The sequence below is a fragment of the Salvelinus namaycush genome, unplaced genomic scaffold, assembly GCF_016432855.1.
Source record: "Salvelinus namaycush isolate Seneca unplaced genomic scaffold, SaNama_1.0 Scaffold220, whole genome shotgun sequence".
NCBI classification, from domain to species: Eukaryota; Metazoa; Chordata; class Actinopteri; order Salmoniformes; family Salmonidae; genus Salvelinus; species Salvelinus namaycush.
The window spans coordinates 242,570-257,569 of record NW_024059009.1 but is presented as its reverse complement, the minus strand read 5'-3'; the positions used below and the strand labels follow the sequence as shown (position 1 = coordinate 257,569).

The window sequence follows — 15,000 nt, the reverse complement described above, 5'->3', positions numbered from 1 at the left end:
AAACCAATCGAAGTGCTTTTGGCTGTAACTGGTTAAACTATTACGGTATATTACCGTAGAAGATGTTAAGTATTAGACAGGTCTGAAAGATTACAGTCAACATTATCATTGGAGGATAATGACTTCAAAAGGAATGATTACCTGGCAGTATCATGTGAATGTAGCATATATTGTAATATGTTATCATTTGAATATAAATATTACTGTAATATAGTATTATATGAATATAAATATTACTGTAATATATTATTATATGAATATAAATATTACTGTAATATATTATTAGATGAATATAAGTATTACTGTAATATATTATTATATGAATATAAATATTACTGTAATATATTATTAGATGAATATAAGTATTACTGTAATATATTATCATATTAATATAATGATTACTGTAATATATTATCATATTAATTTAATGATTACTGTAATATATTATTATATGAATGTAAGTATTATTGTAATATATTATTATATGAATATAACTATTATTGTAATATATTATTATATGAATATAAGTATTACTGTAATATATTATTATATGAATATAACTATTATTGTAATATATTACCATATGAATATAAGGATGTATGTAATATATTATTATATGAATATAACTATTACTGTAATATATTATCATATTAATATAAGGATGTATGTAATATATTATTATTTGAATATAAGTATTACTGTAATATATTATTATATGTGTCACGGCCGTCGTCGGAAGGAGACCAAGGTGCAGCGTGGTGAGCGTTCATTTCTTGTTATTTAAAATGTCGCCAACAAAAACAAGAAACACCAAAAACGAACGTGAAGCTGACTAGGGCCATACAGGCCACTAACACAGACAACTACCCACAACTAAGGTGGAAAAACAGGCTGCCTAAGTATGATTCCCAATCAGAGACAACGATAGACAGCTGTCCCTGATTGAGAACCACACCCGGCCAAAACATAGAAACAGAAAACATAGAAATAAAGAAACTAGAATGCCCACCCTAGTCACACCCTGGCCTAACCAACATAGAGAATAAAAACCTCTCTATGGGCAGGGCGTGACAATATGAATGTAGACTATCAATATGTTGTATCATAATATTTAAATAAGGTCTGTCTAAATCCTCTTACACGTCTCACAAAGACAATCAAATACACACACAAGCCCTGTCTGACTCCCAGTCATTGAGATGATGTCTGACACATGAAATTCAAAAGTCCTGACTGACTCCCAGTCTCTCAGCCTGTCTCTCAGCCAGTCTCTCAGCCTGTCTCTCAGCCAGTCTCTCAGCCTGTCTCTCAGCCAGTCTCAGCCTGTCTGAGTGTGTAGAACACGGTCACAGGAAGACAGAATGAGAACATTCCAATCATCAATCACCATTGGTTACGGCAAGATGAACAGCAGGACAGCTAGGCCACACACACACACAGGCAACACACACATGCACGCACGCACGCATGCACAAACACACACACAGGCAATGCACGCACGCACACACACACACACACACACACACACACACAGGCAACGCACACATGCACGCACGCACGCACAAACACACACACACACACACACACACACACACACACACACACACACACACACACACACACACACACACACACACACACACACACACACACACACACACACACACACACACACACACACACACACACACACACACACACATGGTCATGGCCATGGATGGATTCACCATAGTGAAGGCGTAGACTCAGGTTTTCTGGGTCTTTATGTTTTTGGTTGGACAGGTTTCTCAATTTCTTTGTTAGGTTTTTGCATTCTTCATCAAACCATTTGTCAATGTTATTGATTTTCTTAGGTTGTCTGTTTGAATTTTTTTTATTTGATAGAGAAGCTGAGAGGTCAAATATACTGTTTAGGTTTTCTACTGCCAGGTTTACACCTTCACTATTACAGGGAAACATTTTGTAAAGGAAATTGTCTAGAAAGATTGAATTTGTTGTTGCCTAAAAGTTTTTGGGCAGATTTCCACACTACTTTTCTTCCATCTATAGCCTGTCTTAATATTATTCAGTTCCTTTGGCTTTGATGCCTCATGATTGAGTTTTTCTCTGTTCAGGTAGACTGCGATTTTACTGTGATCTGATAGGGGTGTTAATGGGCTGACTGTGAACGCTCCTAGAGACTCTGGGTTGAGGTTGGTGATAAAGTAATCTACAGTACTACTGCCAAGAGATGAGCTATCGGTGTACCTACCGTAGGAGTCCCCTCGAAGCCTACCATTGCCTATGTTCATACCCAGTGTCCGACAGAGCTGCAGGAGTTGTGACTCCTTTTTGTTGGTTATGTTGTCGTAGTTATGTCTAGGGGGGCATATGGGGGAGGGAATGCTGTCACCTCCAGGCATGTGATTGTCCCCCTGTGTGTTGAGGGTGTCAGGCTATTGTCCAGTTCTGGCATTTAAGTCGCCACAGACTAGTCCCAGTCCCTGGGCCTAGAAATGGTTGATCTCCCCCTCTAGGATGGAGAAGCTGTTATCATTAAAGTATGGGGATTCTAGTGGGGGGATATAGGTAGCAGACATGAGGACATTTGTCTATGTTGAGATCATTTCCTTTGAGTAGGTTAGGTCTGCTCTATACCACATTAGAAAACCCCCTGAGTCTCTTCCCTGTTTTATTCCTGGTAGTGTGGTGGATGGGACTAGCTGCTCTCTGTAACCTACAAGGCAACCAGTTATACCATGTTTCTTGTAGGATGTCAATGTCTGCATTTCTTTGATAAAGTCTGGGTTACTGATTTTTAGGCCAAAGGCAGATGACATCATGACTTGGATATTCCAGGATGAGATAGTGAAGACTTTGTGTCCAATGTTGTTGGTCGTGTGGTTTTTACATCAGACCAGTAAGTGTGAGCAGAGCCTGCTGAGCATCTGGTACATGCCATTGGCTTGGGCTCTCTCTCTCTATCTCTCTCTCTTTTTTATTTTTTGTATTTTATTTCACCTTTATTTAACCAGGTAGGCTAGTTGAGAACAAGTTCTCATTTACAACTGCGACCTGGCCAAGATAAAGCATAGCAGTATGAACAGACAACAACAAAGAGTTACACATCGAATAAACAATAAACATGTCAATAAAACAGTAGGGGGAAAAAATGAGTCTATATACATTGTGTGCAAAAGGCGGTAAGGCAATAAATAGGCCATAGGAGCGAATAATTACAATTTAGCAGGTTAACACTGGGGTGATAAATCATCAGATGATAATGTGCAAGTAGACATACTGGTGTGCAAAAGAGCAGAAAAGTAAATAAATAAAAACAGTATGGGGATGAGGTAGGTAAATTGGGTGGGCTGTTTATAGATGGACTATGTACAGCTGCAGCGATCGGTTAGCTGCTCAGATAGCAGATGTTTAAAGTTGGTGAGGGAAATAAAAGTCTCCAACTTCAGCGATTTTTGCAATTCGTTCCAGTTACTGGCAGCAGAGAACTGGAAGGAAAGGCGCCCAAATGAGGTGTTGGCTTTTGGGATGATCAGTGAGATATACCTGCTGGAGCGCGTGCTACGGGTGGGTGTTGTTATCGTGACCAGTGAACTGAGATAAGGCGGAGCTTTACCTGGCATAGACTTATAGATGACCTGGAGCCAGTGGGTCTGGCGACGAACATGCAGCGAGGGCCAGCCGACTAGAGCATACAGGTCGCAGTGGTGGGTGGTATAAGGTGTTGTAGTAACAAAACGGATGGCACTATGATAAACTGCATCCAGTTTGCTGAGTAGAGTGTTGGAAGCTATTTTGTAGATGACATCGCCGAAGTCGAGGATCGGTAGGATAGTCAGTTTTACTAGGGTAAGTTTGGCGGCGTGAGTGAAGGAGGCTTTGTTGCGAAATAGAAAGCCGATTCTTGATTTGATTTTGGATTGGAGATGTTTAATATGAGTCTGGAAGGAGAATTTACAGTCTAGCCAGACACCTAGGTATTTATAGATGTCCACATAATCTAGGTCGGAACCGTCCAGGGTGGTGATGCTAGTCGGGTGGGCGGGTGCAGGCAGCGAACGGTTGAAAAGCATGCATTTGGTTTTACTAGCGTTTAAGAGCAGTTGGAGGCCACGGAAGGAGTGTTGTATGGCATTGAAGCTCGTTTGGAGGTTAGATCGCACAGTGTCCAAGGAAGGGCCATCTCCTCTCTCTCGCTCAAGACCTACCTCTCTCTCCTCTCTCTCTCTGTCTCTCTCTCTCCTCTCTCTCGCTCAAGATCTACCTCTCTCTCCTCTCTCTCTTTCTCCCTCTCCCAAACAAATCCATATAATGGTTCTCTCTCTCTTTCTCCCTCTCTCTCTCTCCCTCTCCCTCTCTCTCTCTCTCTCTTTCTCCCTCTCTCTTTCTCCCTCTCCCAAACAAATCCATATAATGTGTCTCTCTCTTCCTCTCTCACCACATTTAGCCTAACCCTCGCACCTCACACACACACACACACACACACACACACACACACACACACACACACACACACACACACACACACACACACACACACACACACACACACACACACACACACACACACACACACACACACACACACACACACACACCACGGTGTGGATAGGCAGGCTAATGATCAGACCTCTCAGTGTCTAGTGAACAGCTTGTTGGCAACGATACACTACCAAACACTCATTAGCAGACACAGACAAACACGGACACAAAAACACACAAACACACACAAACACACACACACAAACACACACACACATTCAGTCTGTGCACCTGCTATTCATTATATTTGAGAAAAACAAGATAACACACACCTTGGCTCTGAGACTATAATCACTAACTAGTAATGTTAACACACACCTTGGCTCTGAGACTATAGTCACTAACTAGTAATGTTAACACACACCTTGGCTCTGAGACTATAATCACTAACTAGTAATGTTAACACACACCTTGGCTCTGAGACTATAGTCACTAACTAGTAATGTTAACACACACCTTGGCTCTGAGACTATAGTCACTAACTAGTAATGTTAACACACACCTTGGCTCTGAGACTATAATCACTAACTAGTAATGTTAACACACACCTTGGCTCTGAGACTATAGTCACTAACTAGTAATGATAACACACACCTTGGCTCTGAGACTATAGTCACTAACTAGTAATGTTAACACACACATTGGCTCTGAGACTATAGTCACTAACTAGTAATGTTAACACACACCTTGGCTCTGAGACTATAGTCACTAACTAGTAATGTTAACACACACCTTGGCTCTGAGACTATAGTCACTAACTAGTAATGTTAACACACACCTTGGCTCTGAGACTATAGTCACTAACTAGTAATGTTAACACACACCTTGGCTCTGAGACTATAGTCACTAACTAGTAATGTTAACACACACCTTGGCTCTGAGACGTATAATCACTAACTAGTAATGTTAACACACACCTTGGCTCTGAGACTATAGTCACTAACTAGTAATGTTAACACACACCTTGGCCCTGAGACTATAGTCACTAACTAGTAATGTTAACACACACCTCGGCTCTGAGACTATAGTCACTAACTAGTAATGTTAACACACACCTTGGCTCTGAGACTATAGTCACTAACTAGTAATGATAACACACACCTTGGCTCTGAGACTATAGTCACTAACTAGTAATGTTAACACACACATTGGCTCTGAGACTATAGTCACTAACTAGTAATGTTAACACACACCTTGGCTCTGAGACTATAGTCACTAACTAGTAATGTTAACACACACCTTGGCTCTGAGACTATAGTCACTAACTAGTAATGTTAACACACACCTTGGCTCTGAGACTATAGTCACTAACTAGTAATGTTAACACACACCTTGGCTCTGAGACGTATAATCACTAACTAGTAATGTTAACACACACCTTGGCTCTGAGACTATAGTCACTAACTAGTAATGTTAACACACACCTTGGCCCTGAGACTATAGTCACTAACTAGTAATGTTAACACACACCTTGGCTCTGAGACTATAGTCACTAACTAGTAATGTTAACACACACCTCGGCTCTGAGACTATAGTCAGGCTATATCACAGCCAGCCGTGATTGGGAGTCCCATAGGACGACGGACAATTGGCCCAGTGTCTTCCGGTTTAGGATTTGACCAGTTTTGGCCTGTTATTTTAAATAAGAATTTGTTCTTAACTGACTTGCCTAGTTTTTAAAAAAATGTACGTACCTCAACCAGTCAGAATGAGTGCCTAAACGTAACCCATTAACTTCCAAATTTGCTGCTTGGAGCAACTTTGAAATGTTACATTTGGAGATTATGAGAGCTACAGTGAGATTGTGAGAGCTACAGTGAGATTATGAGAGCTACAGTGAGATTGTGAGAGCTACAGTGAGATTATGAGAGCTACAGTGAGATTATGAGCGCTACAGTGAGATTATGAGAGCTACAGTGAGATTATGAGAGCTACAGTGAGATTATGAGAGCTACAGTGAGATTATGAGAGCTACAGTGAGATTATGAGCGCTACAGTGAGATTATGAGATTATGAGCGCTACAGTGAGATTATGAGATCTACAGTGAGATTGTGAGAGCTACAGTGAGATTATGAGAGCTACAGTGAGATTATGAGATTGTGAGAGCTACAGTGAGATTATGAGAGCTACAGTGAGATTATGAGATTGTGAGAGCTACAGTGAGATTATGAGAGCTACAGTGAGATTATGAGAGCTACAGTGAGATTATGAGAGCTACAGTGAGATTATGAGCGCTACAGTGAGATTATGAGATTATGAGCGCTACAGTGAGATTATGAGATTATGAGAGCTACAGTGAGATTATGAGAGCTACAGTGAGATTATGAGAGCTACAGTGAGATTATGAGCGCTACAGTGAGATTATGAGATTATGAGAGCTACAGTGAGATTATGAGAGCTACAGTGAGATTATGAGAGCTACAGTGAGATTATGAGAGCTACAGTGAGATTATGAGATTGTGAGAGCTACAGTGAGATTATGAGCGCTACAGTGAGATTATGAGATTATGAGAGCTACAGTGAGATTATGAGAGCTACAGTGAGATTATGAGAGCTACAGTGAGATTATGAGAGCTACAGTGAGATTATGAGAGCTTGTTGGTGTGTGTGTGTGCGTATCAGCGTGTGTCCATGTGTGTGTATTCATCTTGTGTCAGTGAAAAGGCAGTATAGGGACAGTAGATTGTGTTCTGACTGACTTCTCACAGATCTCTCTGTCTCTCAATTCAATTTCAATTTCAATTTAAGGGCTTTATTGGCATGGGAAACATACGTTCACATTGCCAAAGCAAGTGAAATTGATAATAAACAAAAGTTAAATAAACTATAAAAAGTGTACAGTAAATAATACACCCACAGAAGTTCCAAAAGAATAAAGACATTTCAAATGTCATATTATGTCTATATAGTGTTGTAACGATGTACAAATAGTTCAAGTACAAAAAGGAAAATAAATAAGCATAAATATAGGTTGTATTTACAATGGTGTCTGTTCTTCACTGGTTGCCCTTTTCTTGTGGCAACAGGTCACAAATCTTGCTGCAGTGATGATGACACACTGTGGTCTTTCACCCAGTAGATATGGGAGTTTATCAAGATTGGGTTTGTTTTAAAATTCTGTGTGGTTCTGAGTAATCTGAGGGAAATATGTGTCTCTAATATGGTCATATATGCCTTCGGCGAACATTCTCAATAGCAAGGTTATGCTCACTGAGTCTGTACATAGTCAAATATTTCCTTAATTTTGGGTCAGTCACAGTGGTCAGGTATTCTGCCACTGTGTACTCTCTGTTTAGGGCCAAATAACATTCTAGTTTGCTCTGTTTTTTTGTAAATTCTTTCCAGTGTGTCAAGTAATTATATTTTTGTTTTCTCATGATTTGGTTGTGTCTAATTGTGTTGGTGTCCTGGGGCTCTGTGGGGTGTGTTTGTGTTTGTGAACAGAGCCCTAGGACCAGCTTGCTTAGGGGACTCTTCTCCAGGTTCATCTCTCTGTAGGTGATGGCTTTGTTATGGAAGGTTTGGGAATCACTTCCTTTTAGGTGGTTGTAGAATTTAACGGCTCTTTTCTGGATTTTGATAATTAGCGGGTATCGGCCTAATTCTGCTCTGCATGTATTATTTGGTGTTTTATGTTGTACACAGAGGATATTTTTGCTGAATTCTGTATGCAGTGTCTCAATTCGGTGTTTGTCCCATTTTGTGAATTCTTGGTTGGAGGATTCAAAGGCCTCTGGACAGGGATAAAACATGGGGGATTCAAGGCCTCTTTATTTTGGTGGGGGGGGGATTCAAGGCCTCTGTATTTGGTTGGGGGGGGATTCAAGGCCTCTGTATTTGGGTGAGGGGGGGGGGGATTCAAGGCCTCTGTATTTGGTTGGGGGGGGATTCAAGGCCTCTGTATTTGGGTGAGGGGGGGGGGGATTCAAGGCCTCTGTATTTGGTTGGGGGGGGGGGGGGGATTCAAGGCCTCTGTATTTGGGTGAGGGGGGGGGATTCAAGGCCTCTGTATTTGGGTGAGGGGGGGATTCAAGGCCTCTGTATTTGGATGGGGGGAGGGGGGATTCAAGGCCTCTGTATTTGGGTGGGTGGGGGGATTCAAGGCCTCTGTATTTGGGTGGGGGGGGGGATTCAAGGCCTCTGTATTCGGGTGGGGGGGGGGGGGATTCAAGGCCTCTGTATTTGGGTGGGGGGGGGGGGGATTCAAGGCCTCTGTATTTGGGTGGGAGGGGATTCAAGGCCTCTGTATTTGGGTGGGGTTGGGCGATTCAAGGCCTCTGTATTTGGGGGGGGGGGGGGGATTCAAGGCCTCTGTATTTGGGGGGGGGGGGATTCAAGGCCTCTGTATTTGGGTGGGGGGGGGATTCAAGGCCTCTGTATTTGGGTGGAGGGGGGGATTCAAGGCCTCTGTATTTGAGTGGGGGGGGGGGGGATTCAAGGCCTCTGTATTTGAGTGGGGGGGGGGGGGGCTGTGAAACTCTGCTACTGTTGTTGGGCTCAAGAGTTTCCACACATCTGACTTAACACTTCAGTACTAATTGAAGGTGTCACCGGGTCTGTTGTGTCCTAGCAGCTTGGTAGCTTAGTAGCCTAATTTACTTAGCTGTATATAACACAATTACCTAGAGATGATTGTCTTTTACTTTTTGTCTTCAGACGTATCTTCAGACTGAACGTTACTCACTCAGTGTTGTGTTGGATGGTATTTCCAGGTTCAGACTGAACATTACTCACTCAGTGTTGTGTTGGATGGTATTTCCAGGTTCAGACTGAACATTACTCACTCAGTGTTGTGTTGGATGGTATTTCCAGGTTCAGACTGAACGTTACTCACTCAGTGTTGTGTTGGATGGTATTTCCAGGTTCAGACTGAACGTTACTCACTCAGTGTTGTGTTGGATGGTATTTCCAGGTTCAGACTGAACGTTACTCACTCAGTGTTGTGTTGGATGGTATTTCCAGGTTCAGACTGAACGTTACTCACTCAGTGTTGTGTTGGATGGTATTTCCAGGTTCAGACTGAACGTTACTCACTCAGTGTTGTGTTGGATGGTATTTCCAGGTTCAGACTGAACGTTACTCACTCAGTGTTGTGTTGGATGGTATTTCCAGGTTCAGACTGAACGTTACTCACTCAGTGTTGTGTTGGATGGTATTTCCAGGTTCAGACTGAACATTACTCACTCAGTGTTGTGTTGGATGGTATTTCCAGGTTCAGACTGAACGTTACTCACTCAGTGTTGTGTTGGATGGTATTTCCAGGTTCAGACTGAACGTTACTCACTCAGTGTTGTGTTGGATGGTATTTCCAGCTTCCTCTCTGTTTCACCTGCAGCTTTTGGTTTGTTACAAGTCTTTTCTTGATAGTCCTTGGTAGTAAGAATCCATTCACGTAATTTTGTCCAAAATCATGGTTTTAATTTTGGAATTTGGATTTGGATTTAAGGTGTTGATGTAGAGGTTAGTATCCTGTATAAGTCCCTGTGGAAATATCTACGTTTATCTAAATTTATCCAACTCTAATTCTATTTTTATTTGTAGAAGAACTCAGGAGCCCATGAGCTCTCTCTCTCTCTTCTCTCTCTCTCTCTCTTCTCTCTCTCGCTCTCTGTGTGTGTCTCTCTCTCGCTCTTCTCTCTCTCTCTCTCGCTCTCTGTGTGTCTCTCTCTCTCTCTTCTCTCTGCTCTCTCTCTCTCTCTCCATCTCTGTGTGTCTCTCTCTCTTCTCTCTCTCTCTCTCTCTCTCTCTCTCTCTCTCGCTCTCTGTGTGTCTCTCTCTCGCTCTCTCTCGCGCTCTGTGTCTCTCTCTCTCTCTCTCTCTCTCTCTCTCTCTCTCTCTCGCTCTCTGTGTGTGTCCCTCTCTCTCTCTCTTCCAAGACGTTATGCTACATTAGCCAATTATGAAGACAGGAACATGGTCAAGCCTACGTGCAATTACACACACACAGACACACACACACACACACACACACACACACACACACACACACACACACACACACACACACACACACACACACACACACACACACACACACACACACACACACACACACGCAAACCAAACACACCTCCCTATCCAGTGAAAGAACACATTGAGCAATCAGATTTGATAAACAAGCAGTAGAGAGGTGGAATGCTCTGGAATGATCCTGAACAATCAACTGCTGCAAAACATTCTGGAACGTCAGGAATGATCCTGAACAATCTACTGCTGCAAAACATTCTGGAACGTCAGGAATGATCCTGAACAATCTACTGCTGCAAAACATTCTGGAACGTCAGTAATGATCCTGAACAATATACTGCTGCAAAACATTCTGGAACGTCAGGAATGATCCTGAACAATCTACTGCTGCAAAACATTCTGGAACGTCAGGAATGATCCTGAACAATCTACTGCTGCAAAACATTCTGGAACGTCAGGAATGATCCTGAACAATCTACTGCTGCAAAACATTCTGGAACGTCAGGAATGATCCTGAACAATATACTGCTGCAAAACATTCTGGAACGTCAGTAATGATCCTGAACAATCTACTGCTACAAAATATTCTGGAACGTCAGTAATGATCCTGAACAATCTACGGCTGCAAAACATTCTGGAACGTCAGTAATGATCCTGAACAATCTACTGCTGCAAAACATTCTGGAACATCAGGAATGATCCTGAACAATCTACTGCTGCAAAACATTCTGGAACGTCAGTAATGATCCTGAACAATATACTGCTGCAAAACATTCTGGAACGTCAGGAACGATCCTGAACAATCTACTGCTGCAAAACATTCTGGAACGTCAGTAATGATCCTGAACAATCTACTGCTGCAAAACATTCTGGAACGTCAGGAATGATCCTGAACAATCTGCTGCTGGAAAACATTCTGGAACGTCAGGAATGATCCTGAACAATCTACTGCTGCAAAACATTCTGGAACGTCAGGAATGATCCTGAACAATCTACTGCTGCAAAACATTCTGGAACGTCAGTAATGATCCTGAACAATCTACTGCTGCAAAACATTCTGGAACGTCAGTAATGATCCTGAACAATCTACTGCTGCAAAACATTCTGGAACGTCAGGAATGATCCTGAACAATCTACTGCTGCAAAACATTCTGGAACGTCAGGAATGATCCTGAACAATCTACTGCTGCAAAATATTCTGGAACGTCAGGAATGATCCTGAACAATCTACTGCTGCAAAACATTCTGGAACGTCAGTAATGATCCTGAACAATATACTGCTGCAAAACATTCTGGAACGTCAGGAATGATCCTGAACAATCTACTGCTGCAAAATATTCTGGAACGTCAGTAATGATCCTGAACAATCTACTGCTGCAAAACATTCTGGAACGTCAGTAATGATCCTGAACAATCTACTGCTGCAAAACATTCTGGAACGTCAGTAATGATCCTGAACAATCTACTGCTGCAAAACATTCTGGAACGTCAGTAATGATCCTGAACAATATACTGCTGCAAAACATTCTGGAACGTCAGTAATGATCCTGAACAATCTACTGCTGCAAAATATTCTGGAACGTCAGTAATGATCCTGAACAATCTACTGCTGCAAAACATTCTGGAACGTCAGTAATGATCCTGAACAATCTACTGCTGCAAAACATTCTGGAACGTCAGGAATGATCCTGAACAATCTACTGCTGCAAAACATTCTGGAACGTCAGTAATGATCCTGAACAATCTACTGCTGCAAAACATTCTGGAACGTCAGGAATGATCCTGAACAATCAACTGCTGCAAAACATTCTGGAACGTCAGGAATGATCCTGAACAATCTACTGCTGCAAAACATTCTGGAACGTCAGTAATGATCCTGAACAATCTACTGCTGCAAAACATTCTGGAACGTCAGGAATGATCCTGAACAATCTACTGCTGCAAAACATTCTGGAACGTCAGTAATGATCCTGAACAATCTACTGCTGCAAAACATTCTGGAACGTCAGGAATGATCCTGAACAATCTACTGCTGCAAAACATTCTGGAACGTCAGGAATGATCCTGAACAATCTACTGCTGCAAAACATTCTGGAACGTCAGTAATGATCCTGAACAATATACTGCTGCAAAACATTCTGGAACGTCAGGAATGATCCTGAACAATCTACTGCTGCAAAACATTCTGGAACATCAGGAATGATCCTGAACAATCTACTGCTGCAAAACATTCTGGAACGTCAGTAATGATCCTGAACAATCTACTGCTGCAAAACATTCTGGAACGTCAGTAATGATCCTGAACAATATACTGCTGCAAAACATTCTGGAACGTCAGGAATGATCCTGAACAATCTACTGCTGCAAAACATTCTGGAACGTCAGGAACGATCCTGAACAATCTACTGCTGCAAAACATTCTGGAACGTCAGTAATGATCCTGGGGAGGGAAAGACTCCTAGGGTGTGTGTGTGAGATTCTATAGAATCACCGCACAATTCTATAATTCCAGATTCTTGGCCTAGGCAGGTGCCAAACTGACAGGGAAAAGGACATTGGTGTTTTTGAAACAACACAAAGGTGTGTGTGTGTGTGTGTGTGTGTGTGTGTGTGTGTGTGTGTGTGTGTGTGTGTGTGTGTGTGTGTGTCTGTGTGTGTGTGTGTGTGTGTGTGTGTGTGTGTGTGTGTGTGTGTGTGTGTGTGTGTGTGTGTGTGTGTGTGTGTGTGTGTGTGTGTGTGTTTCTGTGTGTAGCGCGTTTTACCTTGTAGCCGGGACCCAGTTGATGTATGGCGAAGATCTGAGCGGGGTTGAGAGCCTCACTGAACACGTAAACAGCTCCCAGCTGACCACAGAACACCCTGTTAGCATCCGCCGTCTCCGACGAACCTAGAAAACACTTATCATAACTCTGTAGAGGGAGAGAGAGAGGGGGGGAGGGAGGGAGAGGGAGGGAGAGAGAGAGAGAGGGGGGGAGGGAGAGGGAGGGAGAGAGGGGGAGGGAGGGAGAGCAAGAAGAGAAAAAGAGGGGGAGGATGGAGAGCAAGAGGGAGAAAAGAGAGAGAGAACATGGATAAACACAGGTGTGAAGACAGTAACAGTTTATATGCAGCATCAACAGATCTCACAGTGTCCATCTATTCATTCAACTGTAGGGAGAGTTGGTAATATTGAGATGGTCCTTTACTGTCTCCTTCTCTCTCTCCTCTCTTTCTCCTCCTCTCTCCTTCTCGCCTTCTCTCTCTCCTCTCTCTCCTTCTCTGTCTCTCTCTCTCCTTCTATGTCCTTCTCTCTCTCCTTCTCTCTCTCCTTCTCTCACTCCTTCTCTGTCTCCTCGGTCTCCTTCTCTCTCTCCTTCTCTCACTCCTCTCTCCTTCTCTGGTTTTTCTATTTTAGTTTATCTTATTTTGGTCTCTCTCTCCAGCCCATCTGTCTCCTCTCTCTCTCTCCGTTTTCATGTACCTCCCTCTACCTTCTCTCCCTCTGCCTCTCTCTCTCTATCGCTCTCTCTCCCTCTCTCTCTCTCTCTCTCTCTCTCTCTATCGCTCTCTCTCCCTCTCTCTCTCTCTCTCCCTCTCTCCTGCATCGCTGTGACAAATCTGTTCTCTAAACTGGATCTCACAGCCTGAGTGGGAAGGCAGTTCCAGACATGATCAAAAACACTTGTGTTTCTTTCTGTTGTCAGTGCTGACACACACGCACGCACGCACGCACGCACGCACGCACGCACGCACGCACACACACACACACACACACACACACACACACACACACACACACACACACACACACACAGAGAGGTACAGACGCACACAGGACGAAGGCATGCACGCACATACACACAGACATGTGTATGATAATTCTCCCAGGCATCACTAATCTCCCGACTGAGGAAGATCAAACTGAGTCACTACAACTAAAGGAAGGAGCTGCCGTTCCAATAGAAATCCCTGATCACGCTACTCAGCTAGCTAAGAGCATACACAGAGTCACCTGGTTATAGTCACGTTACACAGAGTCACCTGGTTATAGTCAGGGTACACAGAGTCACCTGGTTATCGTCACGTTACACAGAGTCACCTGGTTATCGTTACATTACACAGAGTCACCTGGTTATCGTCACGTTACACAGAGTCACCTGGTTATCGTTACATTACACAGCAACACCTGGTTATCGTTACATTACACAGAGTCACCTGGTTATCATTACATTACCAAGAGTCACCTGGTTATCGTTACATTACACAGAGTCACCTGGTTATCGTTACATTACACAGAGTCACCTGGTTATCGTTACATTACACAGAGTCACCTGGTTATAGTTACATTACACAGCGTCACCTGGTTATCGTTATATTACACAGAGTCACCTGGTTATCGTCCCGTTACACAGAGTCACCTGGTTATATTCAGGTTACACAGAGTCACCTGGTTATAGTTACATTACACAGCGTCACCTGGTTATAGTTACATTACACAGCGTCACCTGGTT

The 15,000-nt window shown here is 42.8% G+C and overlaps 1 protein-coding gene across 1 annotated transcript in view; it reads right to left on the bottom strand.

The window, feature by feature from the left end:
* LOC120038429 (neurobeachin-like) overlaps window positions 1–15,000 on the bottom strand; it is a gene marked incomplete at its 3' end in the record, with an annotated part of 84,440 nt that overhangs the window by 34,071 nt on the left and 35,369 nt on the right. Inside the window, exon 9 of the mRNA XM_038984197.1 lies at window positions 13,273–13,419. Coding sequence (XP_038840125.1) covers window positions 13,273–13,419 — 147 coding nt within the window. The remainder of the gene's footprint in view (window positions 1–13,272; window positions 13,420–15,000) is intronic.